We start from the raw sequence: 26,132 nt of genomic DNA on the forward strand, positions 1-26,132 counted from the left end.
TTGTTTTGCAAATCACTAGCACACGCTGTGAAGCATCTATTTCATGTGTCAGCAGTGACTTCGAGGGCTCTGGGGTTATTTAATAAGGAAAATAATTAAGCCTATTAAAACACAAAGTTGTTGACCTACTGAATCTCTCATGTGCCTAAAGTGTTTTCATTCTCAGCCCACGTGGCTTGTGAGCAAATACAACATATTGACCCAATTTCATACGAGTAGTGATTTTTATCAGTTTATGATATTTTTATTCTTCTCTATTTTGTCCAAAGTATGTCCACACTAATGATTGCTAATTATACAAAATCTATTTACCCAGCTAGTAAATCATCACTTACTATGATTACTAATGCCAAGTGAGTTGAAAGCAGCTACTCAAATAATTTTCTGATTTTCCAAAATAGTTTAATTTACTGACATTAAATCTGGGATAAAAGCATTAAGTGTGGAATGATAAGATCAATTTTAAGACAGTTAGCCTTTTTTCAGGTTTTTTTATGTTGCCCAAGCCACACACTACACACTATTATGGAGCCGTTAAGATAGTCTACAGATACTTTCTTGACCTTCTTACTCAATAAAAAGGCCATAATATTAAGTGATTTTATTAACTTCCTTCATGCCATAAAAATGCTTTGCAGTTGTTTTCTTTTTTTAATAGTTGCTGATTATAACAGCGAAAAAGGTTATTTTAGTTGATGTCACATTTGACTTCTTATATAAAGCTTGATATAAAGCATGTACAAAGGAAATTCAGCTTGCCATACTTAGGGCAAATCTGGGATTTTAAGCTATAAAGCTTCTATTATGGAAATAGATATATATTGGCTAAGTATCATCGTTATCACTTTTATAAAATTATACAGCTGCCACGGCAATGAGATCATGACCTAGGTGGTGTCTAGCCAGTGCTGTAATAGAAAGGTTAATACAGAAGTATATTATTATTCATTATTCTACATTTTATTGCCCTCAGGCACTTCTCACTTTCACAGAGCTCCCATTTATATCAATATAAACAGTAGAAAACCCTAAATTTATTTCTCCTATTTGTTATTTTTATTGCCATACCAGCTAGAGGCCTCAGCTGAGGATGAGATTTTCCTGTTGCAGCAGGCACTGGACACACACAACAAGGAGCTCGTCCCCATCCCTGGTTTCTCTTGCTGCCGTGGTCTTCTGGATGACATCAGGATCATCCTCTTGCCCGAGCAGGAGGCTGATGTTCTAACCCAGAGGGACCCACCGTTTTCTTTATGAACAACAAAAAGACCAAATCCACGCCTCAGAACAGCAAGAGGGTTATTAGGGGGCAGAAGATGAAGGCGGCTTGTGCTCCTCTTCCCCCAAACAACTGCAGACTTTATAACGCATAAGATTTTTGCTTTTCAGCCACAGAAGGACTTTCTAGGTTGACACCGGTATAAGTCACCCGGGTTGCTTAATGCATATGGTGCTCTCCTTTCAGCTGAATACTCCACTTCTTATTCAAACGACTCCTGCTGCTGGAATGAATAATTTTTTATGAATTGCAATATGCAGAGTCCCAGCCAAGGGAGAAACACTGCTCACATAAGCCTACTCTTGCGAGTGAGGATCTGTATCTGCTGTAAAGATTATCACCCAAATCAGGCCAAACAGAACAGATTTAAAAATACATCCAGAAGCAGGATGTCTCCCCCAGTAATTCATCCTTTCCTGCTGCCCAGTTATTGGAAATGGGCTACTTGTCTTGCCAGGACCTTATCCATGAAGTACTCTTTTTCTTCCTCATACCTGAAGATGAGCCAAAAGCTTTTTTTTTTTTAAATACATATCACAAGGCAACTTAGTTAATAGCTTGCTTTCCCTCTCACTTGCATACCCACTCTTCTTGAAATGATCTGTTGCTTTCTGCTTTAGTGAAAAATAGATCAGGCTCTGCATTAATCTCATCTGGCAGCAGTAAAACTCAAGTGGAGTTAAACAGTGTCACCCAGGGACATGGAGCAAAGCAGTAGCAAGTCAGGCCCACAGGCCAGGATGCACATCACTCTTTCCTATTAATAACACTTACCCCCCAATTCTGAGCTGTTATTTCAGTTTTTAATTTGCAACGAACTATTTCACTACATCCCTTTGTATGCATTGATGTCTTCTTCCCACTGGTTTTCCGAGTTCTTCCTTCCCACCCTTTTTGACTAAATGGGAGAAGCTGCTCCACAGATGGCCTGTTTCATTTTAATAATGCAGAGCAGTAAAATCAGAGATACAGAAGGTCTAAATGCAGAACATGAGAGTGGTTTTCTTCCCTTTGATAGCAGCAGCAGACAAAATGCACATTGCGTATCCTTAAAAGCATTTAAACTCAAGTCATCTGCTTGCATAATTTAAAATGAGGATAAAAATACAGAAACCCCTCTACATTGTAATGCAGCAACGGGAATAACCCTTCAATACATTCAACAGGTTATAATTAACAATAATTAAAAATAAAAATCAATCGGCACACATAACGAACATGCCAAACTAAATGAAACGGAAGGTCAGAGCTGCCCGCGGAGGAGAGGCTGCGGCCGCTGCCCGGCGCGGCTGCAGAGGATGGCTGAGGTGAGGCACCCCAGCCTCCCAGAGCACCCCGACCGCTCGGACGATCGCAGCCCACACCGCCGCTTACGCGTGCTCCAGTTCAGCAGACGAGCCAAGAACAGGACCAACAGCAACGCTATGTAAAAGAATCTTCCATCATCCTGTGATACACGACCTAAGTTCTGAGCCATAAAGTCATAAATAACGCCAGCAGTGGTCAATACACACACCTCAGCCATGCTGTTCTGGCATACGTACTTAAAATTAACTTGCAAAACCCAAATCGATGCTCGGTCGCATTGTTATACTTTCCCAGCAAACAAAACATGAAAGGAAATCAAAGCCCGTCCTCCTCCTGCCTGCGGTGGGAGCGGGAGAATGAGAGACACGTACCGACGGAGGCCGAGACGTACCTGGCTTCTGCCGCGCGGGAGGGGAGCACGAGGGGCTGCTCCTTCCCCCCACCCACCGGGGCGGCCACGGCCCGAGCCCCAGGCGGCAGGGTTCTCTGCGTTTCGGGCATTATTTCCTTATACCGCATTCAATTCCTCCGATATAAAGAGTTAATTTTCTTTCTTTCTCTGTATATATTTGAGTGTGCCTCGCTGAAGTGTTACCATGTCAACAGGAATAATTACAGCATGTGTAAATATATTTGTGTATCCTAAAATTTATATGCACGCTCACAGACCCATTCTTATAGACACACAGACCCCCCCCAAACCAGACATCAAGAGTTGCCATATTTTTTCTACTGTTGACATGGTAACACTGGCTAGATGAAAGTAACAACGCTCTTTCAAAATGCTGTTTAACACGATGCCTCTTTTCTGCGGAGCCGTCGTTTAAACCGTACACATGGCAGACCCTTGCAAGGCTGGGCTGCAAGCTGCAGTCAGCTGGAGCCAGCACACCCCCTGCACAACAGAGGCCGGCCGTGCACAGCACCGGGGGAGTTGATATAGCGGGCTGTGCGCAGCAAAGTCATGCCTCGGTTTAAACTGCTATATAGCCTACCGGTCTTATTTTCAAATTGCCCTTGAGATAACATCCCTAAGAAAATATTACCTGAAAACTCCATTGCATTCTTCCCTTCCTTTTTTTCTTGAAGTCTTTAAAAAAAAAAAAAAGAAATTACTTCCTTGATTTTTGACAACTGACTTCTTGATTATAAGGTGGCTTTAATAATGGCATCCAGCCAGAGCGTGCTAGGATGCGAGACAGCGATATAATTACCCTTCTCTCCCCTCTCTCTACAGCCTTCTCAGCTGAGGCTGCTAACACAAAGTTTCAACTTCCACTCCAACTGAGCACAAGGTACTATCCAGAACAAGCGCTCAGACTTGTATGTGAAAAGACAGAGACAAAGATAACAGGGATGATTTCCGAGGCTGGGGGATATGGTACAATCCCTCGGGCTGGCCTGGAGGCCATGGAGTCCCGCACAGGAACACCTGCCTCCCCCCAGGTACTTGCCATTGGAAACCCTGCATCTTTTAGGGAAAGCAAAAAAGCTTTCCAATTTGATTTAAATATTTCAGGAGCAGAATATCCTCTAGGCACCCATTCCTCATCCTCTCATCACCTCTGGTTTTTTTTCCCTCGCCATTTTGCAGGGCTACCCGACCCCCCATTCAGCATCCCCTTGGGGATCCTGGCCAGCCTTAAGGACCACCAGGCAAGTGCCCTTGGCCAGTTCCTGGCTCGGATCCTCTCCTCTTTTTTCTGCGTTTCCGACGTGCACCCAAGAAGCCAGCAGGCTGCAGTCACAGCGCTCGACAGAGGCAAGCGAGCCTCCTCCCCAGGGAGCAGCACACAGACCTTCTGAGAAGATCGATATCCAACGGTATCTCCCCGGCTGCTGCGGTGAGACCGAACCCAGGCACCTCACTGCCCCAGCGCCGAGCACCAGCCAGGGCAGAGCTGCTGGAAACGGGGCAGCAGGGCCTCAGCCAGCGCTGGCAACTGGCAGAGGCACTTCCAAATCTGGCAGATTCGCGGGACCTCTCTAGTCAGAGATGCCTTAGTAGAGACGAATAAGGCAGTCTAAACATAAGGAAACTTTTAAATGGCTCTCAAGTTGCAAGATAATTTGTATTCCCCTCTCTTCATACCAACACATTAACCAAATACATTATTTCCATAATGAGGAGATGAACATCTGTGTGGCTTCCCAAAATTTCAAGTGGCAATACTCGAGACAAGTATTCTCTCTTTGGGGATTGACACATCAGCATTTTAAATAATTGCCAAAGCTAAAAACATAATTTAAATTCTAAGGAGACATTAAAGAAAGAGTTCAGGTGTGATTTAGACTTTTTTTTTTTTTTTTAAATAAAGCACACCAATTTAACTCCACAAATTAAAGTTGCTGCAGTATTGTTTTCAACTTTGTATTGGCCCCATGTAAGTGAACTGCTTAATACAAACTTCAACAGAGTATGAGAAACATAAATAACTGAAGTAGCATTACGTTACTGAAAATTACCGTAAGACAGAGTTGGTTGCTGAAGCGCTCTGGTTCACGTACCCCCGCGGCACAGCAGAGCGGTCCGTCGCCCCTGCGAGCTGGATACCATCTCGCTAGGCAGAAAAACCCTGCCACCAGCCAGGCGCAGAGATGCGCTCCCAGATGCTAACCTGGCTTCATTTCTTCCTAGCTTTTGTCCAATAAATCCACTAGATCTCCAGAAAAAAACCCAAAACAAACAAACCAAAAAAACAACCCAAAAAAACTCCCAACAAACTTTGCAGACTATTTCACTACCTAGTTTCTGACTTAACTAATTCCTTATAGCACCTGGAAAGTCTCAGAAACCATTTCCAGCCACAAACAACGTACATTCACAAGTGCCCGTTACCACGCCTGTGTGGGAAGGAGCCAGCAGTCACTCAACCCCCCTGCTCAGAAGCAGCCACCCCACACTCAACCCCCCTGCTCAGAAGCAGCCACCCCACAGATTTTGCCTCCCTTTAACCCAATGCCTCAGCTGTGCCTTACTACTGATACTAACACACAAAGATCTTCAACATCTTTCTTTCCACAATACTGCAATCATTTTCCTGTTGTCCTTGACTCCGCTACTCATCAGCAAGCTGTAACCATCACAGAACCATAAACATTACAAACCAAGGGATGAAGCCAGAGAACAAACAGTCTCTTCAACTATTTCAAATATTTCAAATTCACGCAAATATCTTCAGCAACAAAGCCTATGTGCCAGCCTCAGCACACCTACGTGGAAGAACAAAAGGGATGTCAATAACTTCCAGATGCCATTAGCAACTCCTTCCATTAGATCCTAAAATATTTTTCTTTGGAAATTTATGCTATGTGAAGTGGTAATTAAACTGAGAAACACAGACTAAACTTGAAAACATAGATCAAAAGTATTTCCTCGTTACAAGGGTAACTGAAGGCTACTTTGAATAGGTTGACCACTACAAGTACCGCAGGAAAGAAATTATAGAAAGAAATAAAAGTTTAGTTTCACTTCAGAAATATCTGTGGGAACTTACTGCATCGCAGGTGCTCGTGTACATACTGTACTGGCAGAAAACCAAGAACGTCATCCACTCTACTCAACATAGAGAAGCAGAGATGCAGGTACCATACCTATTCATGGAGAATATATTGAAGCCTAGGCACTACAGGTGGCTATTATCAGTGTAATAGCAAAACACTGACTCTAATTAAGCTTAATCATTATTCACAAGCAATTACACCATTCTCTTTTCAGCAGTAATAATCAATTTGAGGCCACTCACTTGCTTCATACTTCATTTGTACAAATTCTAATACAATGACTTTTTGGAAGGTGAGACGCATCAGGACTATGCACAACGAGCTATTGCTGAACCACCAGCAGGGCTGAGAGAGCAGGAGGGGGGGTGGTGGGGGTTTTTTTTCTCTTTTTTTTCCTGCATCTTTAGATACTGGAATAGTAGAAAACTTTAGTTTCCCTGGCCCTCCTTTGTTAAATAGCTTGGGTGATTAATCACATTATTAATTGTGTCCTGACTTAGTTAAGAGCGAGGAAAGACTACAGGTGTAAAAAGCTTTGGTTGACTGCAGCTTGATGCCAGGTGTAGATGGGAGCTCCTGGCCCACTTACCTGTGCATATGCATGAACTGTAAATAGAGAATAATGGCTTTTGGCTCTTCAAAAAGCAGTTGCTGCTGCAGGAGAACAGCAGCACAGGGTGGCTCAGCCAGCAGCAGGAGTGGATGCACAGCGCCTGGGCTTGGGCTGTGCCAACAGCCCCTGCCCCCCCAAGCCCCCATCACCCAACAGAAAATGGAATTTTTCTAGCAGAGAAAACGTCAATGGACTTGCCCCTCCTGCCGGCAGGCGCAGTGTTCAGCGTCCCTGGCAAGCCTTCCTCTCCGAGGGCAGCAGTGCAGCGCTGTGCTCCAAAATGCACTGTACACCTTTCAGCGCAGCAGACGGTAATTCATCAGCACTGCCAAAGGAGTCGACAGAGCTGCTCCTTTCTGGAGGCAGCATCAGACAGAAGAGTAGTAGGGAGCAGCAGAAACAGAGGGCGAACAGAAATCAGCTGGAAGCTCCTTGAAGGGGATGAGCGATCACTGAAGTCTCCGACACTGAGCTTGTGCTTTCTCTTTCTAGATCTTTTTCTATCCTTCCCCTAGTTTTAATAGTGGTTTGAGAGTGGTCAGAGGGACGGTGACAGCCTAAACCAGAAGCTCTCCATCTAATACCATCGCATAGTAAGCAGGTGTTTCTCAGGGCCACATCCTTCATCCCCTTCCCGCTCCAGACTCAAAAGCGGAGTAGCAGTCTGAGGCAAACTGGAGCACGCTGGCTGCATTACAGCAACCACATGAATACACATAAGTGAATTAATTTCCAGATGGACTATGTCATGTAACTGAAACAAAGACTGAACTACACTTTCAAGACGTATTACCTTAAACTGCACAGAGGGATATCTTTACTTGCAAACACGTAGTTCTTCACCATCCTACCGTTATATTTTAACGATGAGACAAAAGGTTTGTGTTTATCTACCCTTACCAGGACATCAAGATCATTGATCTATTGACTCCTGCTTCACTTTACTAAAGAGCTAGCATATGTGATTACACTGAGGATTTTTTTCTAAATTATTTTCCGTTTCCTTTGGCCATCAGTGTTGTCACGGAGTCAGTCAACAAAATGAAAACACATTCCTGAAGCAGATCTGCAAACCCAGCATGAGGGAAGCGGGCACTTTAGCATTCATCGTATCATCTTTAAGGAAATTATATGTATTATTATGTGTATTATTTCCTAAACTATTACTTTCAAAAGCCTATAATCATCCAAGCATTAACAACGCAAACTAAAAGGAAAAAAACCCAACTACACAAATAAGAAAACCCTTTCAAATCTCTGTCCACTTCCTAAAATGAGCACATTTATTTTTGTGTCTGAACCTGTCTTACCCAGCGGAGCTCAGCCTGTTTCAGAAACCCACAATTCACGTGTGTTGGTGTGCATGGGGCCCCAGCAGCAGAGAAGCTGGAGCCTGCAGAGATCTTTCCCGGGATCTTTCTCCAGGTCCCCACGGTGAGAACTAGAATGGTAATCAATAGCTACTCATGCACGAAAACACAGACGCGAATAAACACATAATACTTAGAGTGAATATATTTTTAATGTATAATAGAAGCATATTAATTTACTATTTGCAAACAGGGATGTCATACTTGCATTTTACTCAAATGAAAGCCTCAAACATTGTTATTTTTGCTTTGCTTGAGAGATTGCGAGGTAGTATTTCTTTTATGGCTTGCTAATAAAAGGAAAGAGTAAGTAAGTCATAGAGGATTTCAGAGACTAATTTTAACTGGCCTAGAGAAAGAATCTTTTTAGGTTGTAGCAACAGAGTCAGAAATACCAAAAGAAAAATAAATTTCTTGTGAGAATTTAGGAACTTTTGCTTTCAATATCTTTAAAAGACAGAGAAAAACTGACCCCAAGGAGGAAGAGAAACAATAGAAATAAATAATATTAGAGAAATATTATTAGGAAAAGCTGATAAGATAGAGAAATGTTGAGATATATGAATTTAAACAAAGCAGAGTGGAAATAATGTGTTACTGTAAATAGATTAGACTCAAAGTTATCTTGGTAGAGGATTTAATATACATGAATGAATTACACATGAGATTTAACAGACATTTCTGATAAAACATGTGCAGTTTCTCCGAGGAACAGAAGCGATGCGTGCTGAACATACGTACCTGCCCTCACCCTCCGGGCAGCTGGGTGGGGAAGGGCACGAACAGCACAGACTCACTGAAATGAGAGCCAGCAAATAGCAAAGCAAGCCTCCCGGATGCCGCGAGGTTCAGCTGGCAGTACGGGTGCGGTGCAGCTCAGCTCCTCTTCGCCACCGCGCAGGAGCCTGCCTTGCTTCATGACCGCCCGAGCCCCACGTGAAGGTGCAGGCCGGGCGGGTGCCGACGGCGCGATGCTACGGGAGGTGCTCCCCAGCGCCGGGAGGAGCAGGAGCTGCTTTCCAGCTTGACTGCTGCCTCTCCCTGCACAGATGCTCCTCCAATGGGCTACACTGGTAGCTACTTAGCAGGTGGCAGGGGTACCTTGTTTCTTTCATTTTAATTTCTAATATATTAGTTATTTTAATTTTTTCTTGCAAAAAATAACCCTTGTAGAAAAGACTGATAGTTGGACCTTTTATTTCTTCCATCACCTTTATTTATTCCACCACCAGTCTGCACAAGCAGATTGTATTTGTATTCTGTGTTTCACTGCCCCCTATTTCAGCGTCTGAACCTTCCCAAATTAAAACACTGCAATAATTGTAAAGGAAAATAAATGGTCACCTAGTATCCACGGACCTAATCCCAAACTCCTTACTCAGAGCTCCTTCTTGAGTCCAAAGTTGTCACAAATGTGAACAAGCATTAAGGGAGACCATTAGTCCTTCTGCTCAACAAAGTGTCATTCTTCATTGCCTGTTTTGCAACATCCATGGGCAGTCCACCAGGCACTGGACTGGAAATGCTACACACTATATTAAACTCTTTCTGCTTTGCCAAAGCAGTATATGAGAGATGAAAAATTATCTGTTCCATTAGGAACAATCTGTGGTCCTCAGCCCTCCTGCAGAATGGCATTTCTAAAACTAGATATTTGGGACCATTCATGGCTATTTTTACCTAAAACAGGAAGAACTTATTTCAGAATGCTCCTGCAATTTCTTTTTAACGTGAAAAATACATGAAATGTAAATGGCAAAACAAATACTCTGACAAATATACTTCCTGTGAACTAGAAAAATGCGTTAACCTCTTAAATTATAGTGTAAGAAATATCAGGAGAGATGCGACTCTCACGCAAAAAGAAGAGGGGAGCTCTTCCCTCTCCCTCCTCATCCCCACAGAAGCAGCCCCAGATCTGGACCCTGCCATGCTGGCAGATGTAGGGTGTGATGCTTCAGATGGACTACGGGAACACCTCACTGCTCACCCTCCCTAATTCCCTTCTCCTGCTCCTTTCTTTCAGCAATGAAACCGCCCATGCTCTCAGCTCGGTACCGTAACATTCTCTCAGCTCCCTGCATCGGCTGGGTTGAGTCAAGGAGGCAAACACAACGCGAGTGCTGTGCTTGGCACGGTATCGGTGCCAGTACTGCTCTAAGGGAGTGGGAGAAGGTGGTAAAATCTTTTCTTGACTTCTGTTTCTATGCCTAAACAGAATGCCAAACTAAAACACCATTTTGTTATGATTCTCCATGAGCCCGCTCTGCTTCAGTGGCCCAGGAGGGGCTCATTCACGCAGGGTCCCGTGAGGTCCCCTGAGCTTCATCCCTCCCCAGATCCTGGAAATCCTGCCAATTTCACTAACAAACAGAAAATGAATTCCGTTCAACAAATGAGGCTTGAAACTCTGCACAGAAGCAAAGACTAACAGCATTAGAAAACACTAGGATTTCCTAATCTGGGGGTGTTGTATAGGAAACTGTCTTTTGCCTTCTTCATGTGCTTGCTGTGTGCTATCCACGTGTTGCTGAACACCCCTCGCAAGGATAGAAAGTCTGGTTGCCAGCCTAAGCTGCCCTTGGCTCTGCTGCCTTGCAAAAATGCTGGAAAGCAGCATATGGCTGTCTGCTGTGTGGAGGAAGAAACGCTCCCCCGTGAAGCCGCTCCAATCACGGATACCCATTAACGCCTTCTGTGCAGAGCAAACCTGCAGAGGAAGGCTTGGAGGTTCCTACCAGATCACATGCAGATCAGGAGCTGGCACACAAAGATAGCAGGCTTTCTAAAAATAAAATTCTTCCTTTCTGGATGGAAATACTCTGCCCAAATGTGTCCAACAGATAGCTCAGACAACTTCAGTGTTAGACCATTGAGAGGAAAATTGCTCTTCAGAAGATGCAATTCAGGGTATCCCAAAACAAAGACCACTGATGATGTATCTGAACAGTGATCAATAGCTAAAAATTATTCTGTGAATTATCTCTTCTTACAGCATCAACCATTCTAGTGTGTGCGCGTGCGCGTGTACGCATCTCTCTCTCTCAAAACAACCACCCACACAATCTCCAGTGTCCTGAAATAACAGTTAAATATGAACATCAAAGAGAAAATGCCAACATAAGCCCTGGGAGCAATACACGAAATACAGAAATAGAGACAGACACACACATACCCACAGAATGAATAACAGCTGGCTCCGACCAGAGAAGTACCTTGATTTTGAGCAAGCCAGGTCTGTTGTAGGTTGGGCAAGCAGTTTATTTCATTTCAAGGGGCCGAAGAGAAAGCTCCCTAAATCTTTATTTTACAACGTTCTTTATGGTCCAATTAGAGCTTTCTACCTAATTTCTTTGCTATGAAGCAGCAATGCCATTTGAAAAGGTACTGGTTCAAACCCCATTTGAGATAAAATTCCTTGCTAATGCTGTTGTGGTTATGAGCTGTGTCTTGCACTGAGCAGTGGCAGATAATTCTCTTTAATACTCTAAAGAGATCACACCTTCAAACGGCCTAAGAAACTGTCCTGGTTTCAGCTGAGACAGAGTTAATTTTCTTCGTGGCGGCTGGTATGGGGCTATGTTTTGGATTTGTGCTGAAGACAGTGTTGATAATACAGAGATGTTTTAGTTGTTGCTGCACTGGTCAAGGACTTTTCAGCTTCCCATGCTCTGCCAGGTGCAGAAGAAGCTGGGAGGGGACACAGCCAGGATAGTTGATCCAAACTGACCAAAGGGCTATTCCATACCATATGGCGTCATGCTCAGTATATAAAGCTGGGGAAGAAGAAGGAAGGGGGGACATTTGGAGTGATGGCGTTTGTCTTCCCAAGTAACCATTACGCGTGATGGAGCCCTGCTTTCCTGGAGATGGCTGAACACCTGCCTGACCATGGGAAGTAGTGAATGAATTCCTTGCTTTGCTCTGCTTGCGTGCGCGGCTTTTGCTTTCCCTATTAAACTGTTTTTATCTCAACCCTCAAGTTTTCTTACTTTTGCTCTTCCGATTCTCTCCCCCATCCCACTGAGGGGGAGTGAGCGAGCGGCTGCGTGGTGCTTAGTTGCCGGCTGGGGCTAAACCACGACAGAAACCCCAAAAGAACTCCAATAACTGAACACCACAAAACAGCCGGATGTGTAACTTTAGCAAAATACTACACTGAAATGATGTAGAAATTTACATTTTGACTTGCAACAGTATGTGGTTTTTTTGAAAGCATTCCCTCGTGGGAGCTCAGGTTTGGAGCGCTATGGGGCATTTCCTTTGAGTCTGCAGCGGCACAGAGATTACAGTTGAGACTGTATTTCTCAGTGACTAACACTTACAGGGAATCTTAAACAAAAAAACCCTAAAAAAAACCTTAAAAAAAAAAAACCCTAAAGCTTCAATGCCTTCATTTAAAAGAAAACTACAAAAGTAACATTAATTTGAAACTTTATAAAAATTGTGTTTCTTAACTTCTCTATATCTGCATATTAAACAATAATGCTACCCTTAAGCTACTGTCTGTTTGAATTTACTAAATCTCTCCCCAGAGCCCTCGCTCCAACCCTCTAATGTTAAGCACTGCATTGCTACTGCACCACCACAGCGAATGTACCATTTCTGCCTACAGTCTGGGAACAGACCCCGTTTGCCTGAATCTCCAGCATTACCGTACCCATCAGCCTCAGGAGACCGGGCATCGCCATGCAGCGGCATTGAAGGCAACATTTAATTGCACCACACTTTTCATCATGACGCTTCAACCGGGCAGCACACGAAAGAGCGTATAAGCCAAGCGAGGCGTGATGCCTGGCTCACTAAGCATCCCAGCGAAAGCACGCTCACTTTGGCAGCGCTCGGCCCAGCCCACCGCCTGGCCTGTTGCACACGTCTGTCCATCCGTCTGTCCTTGCACGCTGCACTCCTGTAGCATGAGTCCATATGTACACAGACAAGAGGCAATGAAATTCAGCACTAAGCCGGGAGGAATCAAAGCTAATCTTAAAGCCCAGGGTGACTTTTCAACAGGTTGGAATCAATATGCAATAAACTTTTCACGGCTGCGAGTGTGTCTTGGACTCCCGGGTAACCGCAGTATTAATTTAAATTCAATTAATGGCTTCATCAGCATTGGTAAAGATACATTCCCAACAAGTTTGTGGGTAGATTGACTTTAAACACTGTGTAATTGGTCCGGAAGAACAAAAAGGTAAATTCTTCCTTCACCTGCACTTGACCAGCTAACAGGTTTTCTATAAGGACTATGAAGTGCCATTTGAAAGCATCTTTGTGACAAAATGTATGGGATGAAATAACAAACTTATCTTAACAGATGATACATTTCTGTATTTACTTACTTAATAATATGAGTACATAACACCCTTAGCATTTTAATTCAAAAGCTGGTAAAGACAATTTACTCATGGGGGAAAAAATGCAAATAAACCTTTATATAGATTGTCCTTTGTGCAAACTTTACTTGTAAGTGTCCAAACCAGAGTCGCTCTGTCAAACTACTGACACAAAACGGCCTTGAAGTGTATTTCCAGATTGTTGGTGCTCGCAATTCCACTATTTAAGCCCCCAGAAACGAGGGGTGTGCCCCCTCCCAGGCGCTGGAGCCCGCTGCTGGCAGTGCAGGGAAGGGAACATTGCTGAGCTGGTCCCACTGCTCTCAAACAGCCAACCTGGAGGTGCCAAGGAAGAACAAGTCCACCGATGCTGGAGCCCTTCCAGCAGTGCAAAAAGTAAAACAGGTCAGATGGGCGGTGGCAAGGAGATGAGAGGAAAATTCAGGGGAGGTAATGGAAAGAATGAGTAAATTTGGGAGTGATGGTCCATGCTACTTCTCTTATGTCTTTTGCCTTGTGATTGGTGTCCCCTCTGGCTTTTGGTGTCCATGGGCTCTGCTACAGCGAGGCTGCAGCGATCCCCTGGTCCCGGCAGCCCCGCAGCCCGGGATGAACCAAGCCCCCCGAGCCAGATCTTCCCATCTCACTTACTCTCTTAAAAGCACACACTTGCGCCCCAGGGACACAGAGAAAAAGCTTGAGAACAACAGAGCGCTGTAAAAGACTCCAAACCAGGCTGTAAACAAAAAAAATCCAAACCGGACTATTTTACAAAGATTATTATGAGATGTTAGACAGCCTTCTGTTCTGTTCGGGGAGGAGGTGGGTAAGTGCTGCACAAAGCACATCTTTCCCAGAGAAACATCCTGGGGTAAATGCAGCCATAGCTAGATGCAGAACAGCATGCCCGTATTTACTAATGTGAATAAAATTCAATACTGTCTCTAACACAGAGGAAAATGAACCCTGAGCTCCTTTGCTTTGCTAGACTGGGGATGTGAAGGTAAAATATTTGAGAGCCACTAAATAGTGAGACACAATTTCCTTCTAATTTTTTCTTAAATCACTACTCTTTCATTGTTTTTTTCCAGGTTTAATACTGCCCAAACAAAAAAGAAGCAAATCAGCTCTTGTTGGAAATAAAACCAAAACATTAAAAACATGATTCACCATCTCTTGGGAAGACAAACAACTGAAATATTCAAGGACAGTTATGTTGGTTTACAGCACTTGCAACGCTTCTATTTTTTTTTAAATAGCTATGCACTTCCTTGTGCTGAATTTGAGCCATCCTTTAACCTCACAGCTGAGAGTTTCACAAGATTGCAAACCTCGGCCACATCCATAGCTTGCTGGAATTGAATCATTAATCTTAAATCTAGTTGAATCCCATTGTTTAGTTGCATCAAATTCTGAACTCAGACTATTTTTTTTTCTGAACTCAAATTCTGAACTCAGAATATTTTTTTTTCATCATTGGCAAAGCATTTTGCCAGACTTTCAAAATAATTAACATCATATATATGTATATATTAGCCTCTGTATTTCTCTTACAGCCGTTCCTCTCCTTGGTTTCATTTCACTGTGAGCTGGTGTCCATGAAAACAGATCACATATAAGTAAGAAAGATAAGGAAGACTATTTTAAAAGAAAAAAAGTTAGAGGAAGAACCAGATATCTGAAAGTGCAGTCAGTAGCATGGATGCTAACAACATGAACCACAGTATAACAGCCCAATTCGAAAATGTTCTCACAGAAAAGAGGCATAGGAACAACAGAAAGCAAGAGGTAAATAGATAGTTGTTCATCTTCTTTACAGGTGAGGTTAAGAAGAAAACAATTTCTAAGATATCCCTCAATAGAGAGACATTTTCAATTAATGGAAATTATATATATGTACTTTTGAAACTTTCTAAGAGCTACTGGAGGCATTTGGACTCATTAAAAATATGGCTGTGATTTTCAGAAATTACCTATGTCTCTTCTAGTTCTATCTCTAGGACTTTATGATCCATATTTCCTAAAAAGAAGGTGTTCAATATTTTCTACAGATCCTGCGAACCTCAATGTATCAGAGTGGGTAGATTACAAAAGAGCATCCAAAATCACTACTGTCTCTTGAAAATACTAGTTTTCACTACTTCATATGTGGGGCTTAACAGGATACTAACAGGTATTAACAGGGCTTACCAGCTATTAGTTCTTCCTGTGCTAAGCCATGAGTGAGAGGTTTGAGGTTGGAGAGGACGCCCAGGGATGCCACCCTGACTGCGATGCCCAGGCAAGCTCTGAGCACCTCATCCAGGTCTGCACAGGACCAATGGCGAAAGGATAAATCTTGGAGTTGCACGATAGGGATGTCTTTGCAGGAAGAAAGCTGCTTATTTCCTCATTTCAGCTGTGACACTGCGTTTGATAAAAATATATTGCTGGCCAGCCATGCAGCGAGTTGTAGCCACTTTTCGAAGGTCAACCAACACCCTGAATTCTACCTACTATGCATGCTTTCTACTGCCACGCTCCTGAAGGAGTTTAATGAGCCATTTTTAATCTGAATAGATACTACAGACTGATATAAGCAAATTTAAAATCTGAAGTGTGGATATTGCTCAGACTAGAAGAAAAAATGGGAAAGAAAAGAACAAAAATGGGAAAGACCATAATTCTGAAACCCGAGACAATCTGCCCAACTCCATTCCTCGCACTTTCGTATCTTCTGGACATGCTTTCCATACTGAATTCAGCAAGTACTGCACAAACCTGCTCCAAAAGGATCAGGCTTTTCCATCCCTCATGCCACAGGTATTTTCTTACTACTGGCAGAAAGATCTGCTCTTCCTCCAGGGAAATAATTTAGGAACTCCTAACTTTGAGTCTGCCTGCTAGGGAGAACTTTAATTGACGTCTGGACCAGTACTATTATCATCTTTAATCAGAGGGTCATCCAGCTAACTCTTATATACTTCTATATGGTGTAATAAAGAGAGCTACCCCAGGCAGTTAAAACGTATAATTAGATTTGGGTATAGTAGTGATAACAAGAGGAGGAAATGCTCTGAAGTTTATTAAATCTACTGAAACATGAAGAGGTAAAGTGGCAGCGGAATACTTAAAGGTCAGTTTGTGATTAAAAAGATTAGTGTGGAAGGAGTTCATTTCCATCTACACAGAAATAGGGTTGCAGTTCATCCCAGCCATCACCTGGGGAAGTCCGCAGCTGGAATGATGGTCCAACCCATGAGAATCTAGGGAGAGTTTTCATATTTTGTTTCTTGCTGGTTTGGATGGTCTACAAAGCTTCTGGGACTTCAAATGAAAAATGCAACAAATGAACAACCTTCTCTTAGTCTATCACTGCCTAAGGAAAAGACAACCACATACAGTAATTTGTGAGTCTGAAGGCAAGTAGCTCAGCTGAACTGCAAGAACAAAACACTGGTTTTTTGAAGTCTCAACCTTTCTTTTCATTTTCCACTGTGCTTTCATTTTCCCTCTGCACTTGAAATTTTGGGGACTTGTTATACTTGCCTCAACATCTCCCATTTTTACCACGATCCTGATAGCGTCATTACTCCATAATAGCCTGCTTTTGCTTGCCCCAAATCCTCCTGTAGCTCACACTTGCTCCTCTTCGCAGCATTTCACCCTTCCCATGATTAGCAGGGCACTCTTTCTGTTCTTCAACACCAAACTGACACGGGAGTCTCCCCCATGTGCAACATTTATCTTCCTATTCAGGTGAATGAAGAAGAACAAGGGTTTCTGGGGAACCAAGCAGCAGTAGGTAAAATCCTACCAAATGCATTTTGGAGAAGAAGGACTTTTTGCGGATTTTTTTCTGTTGTGTTGTTGTTTTAATGAATGTCAAATGCATGCAGAGCCACAGTTGTTAATCATTTCTGTATTGTTGTAAAACGAATATAATAATAATAATAATAATAATAATAATAATAATAATAATAATAATAATAATAATACAGCCCATTCAAACTTTAATTAGAAAATACAGCTTTTGTCTGTTGTTTAAACTGTTTAATTTTTCTCATCTTCCAGCACTAACACTCGCTCTGTGGTTGCATTATAGCTCTTCACAAAAATGTTACAAGGATATACCCTGAGTAAAAGACTATTCAAAATAAGGCATATGACTGCAAACTCTTACACACGTAAGCACAGGTACTTGCAGCTCTGCAATGCAACACACTGTGCTTGTTCCTCTGAGCATATGCTGAGTTTCAGGATTGGGCTGATGTTTTAGTAATCTTCTCTAAGCATGAGGACACACCATCACAACCCTTTTTTGGAAGGGTTCAAAGCAACAATAACCAGAATACAATATTCTTCTGCCACAGTTGTTCTAAAAATAAATACATTCTGCTTTTTTTTCCCTGAAAACCTTGCAAAGCCTTTCAACTTAGTTGATACTTGGTTAAGTTGGCTATGGAGCTTGTTCCAAACACAACTTTTCATGAGGTGATTACTATTTAAGTGTGCACTTCCTCTGGCTCACTGTCTACTGCAATTATGCAAATAAGATGCAACTTTATCCTTTCAGCATAATTACATCAAACACAGTCGGGCTATATTAAGACTGACTTAAGATGAATGAATTCAGTTCATGTAATGATTCCCTAAATCACCCCATGGGACTATGGCAAAGAAAATTTTGTCCCAAGAGTGACATCAAGTATCAAGACAAATAAGTGCGTATCTGGGGCCTGATTCTACAAGAAATGGAGCACTTTAGACTCCCTCTGGAGTTGGAGGCTGCTGGGATATTCCCACTGTTACCGAAAATAGGAACTTCAAATGGTATATATGTAGATGGGTGTAAACACACCAACACACCTGCGTTTCACATCTGTATTTGAATTGAAGAGTCATGGCTGGGGGAGAAGAGTTATTTGAAAAATGCCTTTTTCTATATAATGACTGTTTCAGTTTATGACTTACATGACCAATAGCTTTACAGACAAAAAAATCTGGTAATCCAAAGTGTACCATATACACTTGAATATGCAGGCACATTAATTTTCAATGCAATTTAACGTTTACTGGCTTATTAGCCTAACCTTTTCACCTGAAGAGTCAGGGTCCTGGTTTCAGCTGGGATAGAGTTAATTTTCTTCCTAGTAGCTAATACAGTGCTGTGTTCTGGATTTAGTATGAGAATAATGTTGATAGCAACAACTAAAACATCAGTGTGTTAAGTAATGTTTACACTGGTCAAGGACTTTTCAGCTGCCCATGCTCTGCCATGTGCACAGGAAGCTGGGAGGGGGCACAGCCAGGACAAGTGACCCAAACTGGTCCAAGGGCTATTCCATACTATATGATGTCATGCTCAGTATAGAAACTGGGGGAGCTGGCCGGGAGGCAGCGATCGGGATGGGCTGGGCATCGGTGGGTGGGTGGTGAGCGGCTGCATCACTTGTTTTTCTTGTTTTTCCCTGGGTTTTTTCCCTCCCTCTCTCTCCTGTTATTTTCCTTTGCATTACAATTTTTATTATTATTATAATATTTCAATCATTAAACTGTTCTTATCTCAGCCCACGAGTTTTCTTACTTCTGTTCTTCAGATTCTCTCCCCCATCCCCCTGGGAGTGAAGAGGGTGAGCCAGCGGCTGCCTGGTGCTTAGTTGCCGACTGGGGTTAAACCACGACCGTGAGAAGAGGCTAGCAGTATCACTTATTTCAGGTTAAGGTATGGGAGCTGCAGTGCTCTCTTCTTCCAGTGAAGTTTGTTAGGAATCTTTTTCTAAAGTATTACAAAGACTATTTAACACAGTGATAAAAGGAAAGAAAAAAATGAAGATGCTCTTGAGGAGTAAAACAATTATTCATCTCTACTAAAGAAGTCCTCACCAAATCCAGTGGGAATTAAACTGGTGCTTAACTGTTGCCTTGACCTGGAGCCCGTGAGCCGCAGGGGCAGGCGGCAGCACTGCTGCACACCACCGCACAAAAAGGAGACTGCTAGGCTGGGATACTGCTCGAGACACGGTCCTTCAGGGCAAATTGAGTTCCATTCTGCTAATTTAGTTTGTTTCCATCAATTTATAGGGAAAATCAAGGCTTCTTATTTCATTTATTTTATGTATTCATCAAAAAAATGCATTACTAAATTTTAGGAAGCAGATGTTCATTGCTGGATGATAAAAGAATAACATTAAAATGTCTCTTTCCAGTTCTCCTGGATTCATAGCCAAATGGAATTACCACAACAGAAAGAAAAACAAAACAACATACAGCAGTCTAAATGCAAGAAAGGCAGACCATCCATATGGATAACAGCCTCACTAAGCAAAGAAATGCTAATACCTAAGGATTACTTATTTCTGTAAGTAACAGATTTCACTGGATGTTTCTCTTAGTGGATGAAACAGAAACGGAATCAGTCTGAAAGGGGAAATGTTGAGTTCTGGAAAACTGCTTCAGGAGAATGGGAATTTGCTCTGCGCTCTTAACCATGCCTTTACTCTTCCTCTTAACAGGACTAAGCAGATGGCAGATACAGATGGCAATTAGGGATGGATGAACGGGACTGAAAAAGGTAAGAACCAGCCTGAACCTTTCTGAGCGGTCACAGAGCAGCCAGGAAACATTTGCTATTGACAGTGCAACCGCTGTTCTGGGACACTTTGCTCTGCCTCTCCTTTCAGACCAAGCACAGTACCTACTTCTGGCTGAGTGTTTTTCCCTTTCTGGAAAGTAACGTGCAACACACAGACCTCAAAATATGTATCTGCTGTACGGCAGCCGCTCCTGAAGAATGAACACAATTATATATATAGGCAAAATGTAATTTAAGCATTACAAACAAGTAATCATGCAATCTACGTGACTACAAGTGCAAAATGCAACTAGACAACTTTTAGGCAATAGTCTAATATATTCACTGACAAGAAGATATTTGCGGGCTCAACGGACATATTTTTTTGCAGATACACTAAATACACTGATATTTGTAACTGTTATTTAACTGACTTTCTACACCTGCACCCTTCCACTCTGTTACCATCACTTATTGTGTCCAAAAGCAAACCACGCGTTTCCTATTATGTCCAATGTGTCTAATGTGTAATATAGAAGGAAAATATTTTAAAACAAACAAACTTGGAAAGTTTTTATTTCTGTGTACTGTTGGCAGACTTTTTGTTTCTGTGTCAGAAACCCTCAGGGATGAATACAGACAGTATGAAAAGATTATTAAAATATCCTGGTTTTCAGAAACAAAACACTTCATTGTCTATCAACTTTACGTATTTATGGAGAAATAACATGTGAAAATGCCTCCAGGGTTTAAAAAATGTAAAAGGATGAAGCATATTATATACCTGAGAAGAATAACTAATGAGGTGGTAGTGTAGACACAGTAAAAATGAATGCAAATATTTGGTCTTCCAGTGAGTGAAGAACCAGAACCTATTTTAATGTGGGCAGCACGTTCAAGGACTCTTTGGAGACCCTGCCCGACACAAAGCCATGTGCCAGCCAAGGACCTTGTTTTCTTTACTGAGCATCCCCCTTGTGAAGAACTTTTGATATTACAGAGAACACAGACTCTAATTGGCGAGTTTTGTTTGCCTAGAGGAAGCCATTTGGACAGTTAAGCGTCTATACAGACAAAAGGGATAGCAAATTGAGGAAAGATCAGACAACAAACACTTCAGAACACAAAGACATGTTGAGAAACAAAGGGATTATGTAAAAAAAGTTTCCTATAATTTTTATATACACATGCATATGTACAAGTACATATATTTGTGAAGCACACAAGCAATATGTATAAATAAATATAGTGCTTGATCTGAGTGAAATAAAAGTTAAGCTAAGTTTAAATGGAAACTGCCGATTTAAAAATGAATTTTTAATTCTTCAGTAGAAAACTTATCCACTGCTTCTGAGATGATACATAAATTGCAAAATATTTTCTCTTCCTATGTATATACATGATCTGTTAAGACCATTTTGGTTTACTTTCTTTTAAGTGATAAAGGCCCTGTCATATCACCACAGCTTAATATAAGCTCTGAAATCTCGCCATGAATAAACAACTGCTGGTTGGTAGCTTCTCAACTGTGGAAATAACATATAGTTTTCAGACGAGGAACACAACACAGACATTTGGGAAAATTTCAGGAGATGAAGACTTACTCAATGTACTTTATACTTTTTGTATCATACCATGTCTGTACACGTTTATTCACAACACACATACGAGAAAAAATTATGGGCGATCAATTTTGTACCACCAGCGTTTCAAGAAACGGGAGAGAGAGTCAATCAGAAGAGAGCTCTTACCCTCGATGGTCGCTCGCTTGGGCAGGATGGTGATGGCTCCCTCAGCGACATCCTCCTGCTGAAGCAGCGGGCTCACCTTGGAGCCCCACGTGTCCGAGCCCACCCACAGGAAATGACCAACTTGATCTGCCCTCTTAGCGGCCGCAAGGATTTGCCTGTGGAAAAGAACATTTTGTTCACAAATTAATTATATTTAAAGGTATAATTGCTTGGGAAAAACGGTGTGCTGCAACTGCAGAATGAACAGAAATAGCATATTCCTGTAACCAACAGAGCTCAGGAATTTTGCAACACACCGTCTCACAATCCACGCAGCACAGACTGGACCTGTCTTTTAATTCACCCTATATCCTAAGACTGAAATCCTGATTCCACTAAAACTTATAGTTTTGCTGTTGACTTTACCGAAACTTTATCCTAACTTCTTTGCATCTCATTTTGCTTAACCGAGCCTCTCAGCAATTGACAATGCCATCACAATTTTAAGCTAATTTAAAATTCTGGAGAGAGAACATGGAACACGGGCAAGTGAGAAATGAGAGTTACACTTTTCAAATACTCTTTATATTATTTTATGAGCAAGTTGTACGTGGTTAAACCTTGAGCATCTTGTGTGGTTTAACCTTGAGCATCCAAGCCAATTTATCACTAGTAACCATCACTTGCCATAAAATAGACTCTGAATTAATGAATAATACATAGTAGCATGAGCTTGCAGAGAGGGGCATCTTCTTAATGCCTCTTTGAGAGGTAAGGTCAGGTTTGCCTTCCAACGCATGAGTAACCCTACGACAAGAAAAGCTTCCAGACCTTGATCAACATTCCCGTCTCCCCACTACAGCGACGCACGGTCTGGGGCACCACGTGAGCCAGGGCAGCAACAGCAGCACCTCCGTGCCTGCTGCTACCCTCCACAATGTAAACTCCACATTGCTCTTACCAACAGACACTTCCGCTTCCCTATTCGTATTCTTACTTGCTTCCTCTTTTCTGCATAGCTCTCAAGCACAAATGAATTAATTCCCTCAGTCATCCTTACTTTATGTCCTCATCATTGGCAAAAATGACGATGGCCCTGGCATTGGGAGTTTCTAGGAGCTGCTTGATGATTTTATCAAAGTCGATGGTCTTGTCCTTGCGATCCTGGGGGATTTTCAGGGACTGAGCAATGCAGAGCCCACCTGTTTAAGAAAGAAGAAAGAAGACAAGGACTCTGTCACTGGAGAGCACAGGAAAGGCAGTGGGAAATACGCATGGCTGGAAGGGGAGCCTGGGAGGAAGAGAAACTCTCCGATTGGATTGCTGCCCTTACGGAGCACCTAATCTTCATGTCAAGCTTCCTGAGGGACTCGTACAGGTATTTTTTTGCACAGACCACTCACTGGGATACACACAGTCTGCATGCCTGAGTAGGGTCATGGATTAAACAGATGGGCAAAAACAGTATCACAGAAAAGCAAAATAAACAAATAAACCAGTCAGTAGAGGGATTAAAAAAACCCAAACCCAAACAACCTGAACAAGCTTAAACTGATTTTAAAATTCCCAACAGAGCTGAAAGGCTGTGTTAGACAAACTTTATCTTGGTGAAGAGCTGAGGTTCTTTTTCATTTTGCAAGTTGAAGGATATTGGGGGAAAACGCTTCCACTGAAACAACTTATCTAGAATAGGAACAGCAAAGGAGTTGAAATATTGGCAAAGCAGAGATTGTTCAAGAAAATCATTACTCATTCAAATACCCATCAGCAAATGAGATGGAGCTGACCCGGCAATTGAAGCCTCAAGATAAAGTATGTGTCTGTGAACTGGACTCCTCCTAAATACACAGGTAACATTGCAAAATAGTATCAACACAGTAATAGTGATAAATACACCTGTACCAAAGAAATACTTGCTTTTAGCACGGTTCACATATTGCAGTTATAGAGCTTGTTTGGCAGGGGTGGGGGGATATCACATCTCCAGTGACATTCTGCTGTCATTGTTGGCAGATGAAAACACAACTTTTGCTTTCATTATTTTGTTTCTCGGTGATAAACACTTCCAGCTTTTATGGCGTCTTAGATACCAATTTCCTCAGTATACTGCACAGTGTGTTAATTAATAAAGTATCAGAGATGCATAATAAGAAACAGCAGCGGGGATGAGTTAATTAAAAGACAGCAGGATAACGGAGATATTCACAGATATGCTTTAAAATACAGATTCAAAAGTACTGTTAAATGAAGTAATAGAGAAGGTGTTCTCAGGGAAAGAACATAGAGGAGGAGGCTTATCCACCGTCAGCACATGCTGTCTGCCTGCAGTCTGCCAAAGGATAACATAATCATCCGAAACCACGGCAAAGCAGACATACAAACACCTGGAGGAAAACCACTGAACATCCGTAAAGACCAAATGCATGGTTTCAAAACTGCAAAATGTGGCTCTTCTGCAGATCTCTGAGCACTTTACAAAGTGGGTCAGGATCCTTTTTCCTTATTTTAGATGTAGAGAAGCTGAGACACAGAGGTTGTCTGACATCAAGCCAGGTCTGTTGGTACTAGCTGATCCAAAGGGAAAAAAAGATTGGTTTCATTAGGAAGAAATAAAATGGTGAAAAGGAAAGGCTGCGAAAGAATAAAACAGAATAATAACCCCCAAGTTTTTCTCTGACTCACACAGAACGTTTCATTTTGTTTTACAATTATTATACCCCCAAATTATTCCAACCCGATTTTTTTTTCTTTAAAAGAAAACAATACTAATGTTTAAAAGTAAACTCCATTTTTAAATGAGGAAAGAAAGTCTCACTGCTAGTAAGTTCAAAAAGTTTAAACATTTTTAAATGTTCTTTTTATTTTCCCCACTCAAAATTAGACGGAATCAGCTCAAATCCATGAGCAGCGTTATCCAGCTTTCCTGAAATGCCCCACTTGGCAGGGACTCCCTGCTGGTTAAAAGCACCCCCCCCCAGCCAGCTCTGGTTTTGAGCCCAAGGCTCCCGCTCCACAAGCAGGGCCAAGGCATCTCCCAAGCGCGAGGTGCCCGCAGACAGCTGGAAATCGAGGGGAAGCCATCCATGTGTCTCTGTTGAGGAAAACCTCTCCATCCTGGCATCACGCCTAAGGAGAATTTAGTTATTAGCTGTTCCTGGAAAGTACTCGTGCCCTCCCTGGCACTCCATAACACCAAGCCAAGCGACTTAGAATCTCCCATGAGAGACTCCGATTTCTTTCGTTAAATAAGGACGTGGCAACTTTGGAGAATTCATTGAGAGAAAAGAAAAAAACCCAAGCCAATCCACAGACGGTTACAAAGCTCCAAGATTTGTCACTTGAAAATTTATGCATTCCCTCCACGGTGTCCTTTCAAGAGGCTCCCAGTTTGACACAGCAGAACAGGAAAGGATAGATTTTATAGCGTTGAGACCAAAGGGCTTCCGCGTGCTGGATGGAGCCATTATTCAGACACATCTGAAGCTGCTGCGAAGATCCTTTGCAATCCTTCATAGTTCTCCGTCGCTTTCATTCGAAAAAGCAGGCTCTCTCGCGAGAGGATTGGAAATACAGCCCCAAAGAACAGACACCAGCAGACAGGCACGCAAAGCAATATTCCCCAACACCTTCTGATTCCTAATTACTGTACCAGTAAGTAACTTTAAGGGCCTTTTCAATCAGGGCAGAAGAAGTGCTCATCCCCAGATACCACGGCTCCACCACAGAGAAACAATCACACCATCAGGCGTGCAGAGAGGAACAGAAGCCAAGGGGTCTCAGACCTGGCACTCATGACAGTAATATTTCTGTAAGTTAAGAGTCTATATATCTATATACATTAAAGAATCCCTGTATCCAGGGGAGAAAATAAAAAAAACCACCCTAGATCAGGTGATACGTTGTTGTTGTAAAACTATTATTAAAAAAAATCAGTATTTAATATTAAGTAATTGTGACCTACATCATTTATGTGCTTGACAAAAAGGCTAAAATCATTGGGAAGGCTGCTAGCTCAGCAACCCACCCTGACAATAATTACACCTATTGTGCGGGTCATGCGATCTCGATTGCCTGCATGGAGAAGCCAAAAATCTTGTCATAGTTGATAATGATTACAGCTGAACTGAGCATCTTTGGACAGAGAGACAGCTGTGGCCAGACTCTCAATAGCGAGAAAAAAAGCCTCTAATGCAATGTACAGCTTCAAAGTGTGTAATTTCCACGGGTTTTTTAAAGAAAAGAGGACCCAGGGTGGAGAAAGGAAACTGTGTAGAATTTGGGAGGGCAGATTTCAGGTCCTTTTGGTGATAGAGAGTTTTTTACTACCTTTGGGAAGTCAGCTCTTAGTTTCTCCGCTGTCCACTGGTGAAGGGAGGTAACAGAGCTCCCTTTTTAACATGCCAATTATGGTAGGGGTGCAGTGGTCAGACACCACGCAT

At 42.3% G+C, this 26,132-nt stretch overlaps 1 protein-coding gene across 3 annotated transcripts in view; it reads right to left on the reverse strand.

Moving 5' to 3' along the window:
* The window catches only part of GRM7 (glutamate metabotropic receptor 7), a 314,851-nt gene that overhangs the window by 126,805 nt on the left and 161,914 nt on the right, over positions 1-26,132 (reverse strand). For all 3 annotated transcript variants that reach the window (XM_075514164.1, XM_075514166.1, XM_075514165.1), the window contains exons 3-4: positions 22,754-22,895; positions 21,715-21,869 (exon numbers count right to left, since the gene is read on the reverse strand). In XM_075514164.1, the coding sequence (XP_075370279.1) occupies positions 21,715-21,869; positions 22,754-22,895 (297 nt within the window). The remainder of the gene's footprint in view (positions 1-21,714; positions 21,870-22,753; positions 22,896-26,132) is intronic.

This window comes from Mycteria americana, chromosome 11, assembly GCF_035582795.1.
Source record: "Mycteria americana isolate JAX WOST 10 ecotype Jacksonville Zoo and Gardens chromosome 11, USCA_MyAme_1.0, whole genome shotgun sequence".
NCBI classification, from domain to species: domain Eukaryota; kingdom Metazoa; phylum Chordata; class Aves; order Ciconiiformes; family Ciconiidae; genus Mycteria; species Mycteria americana.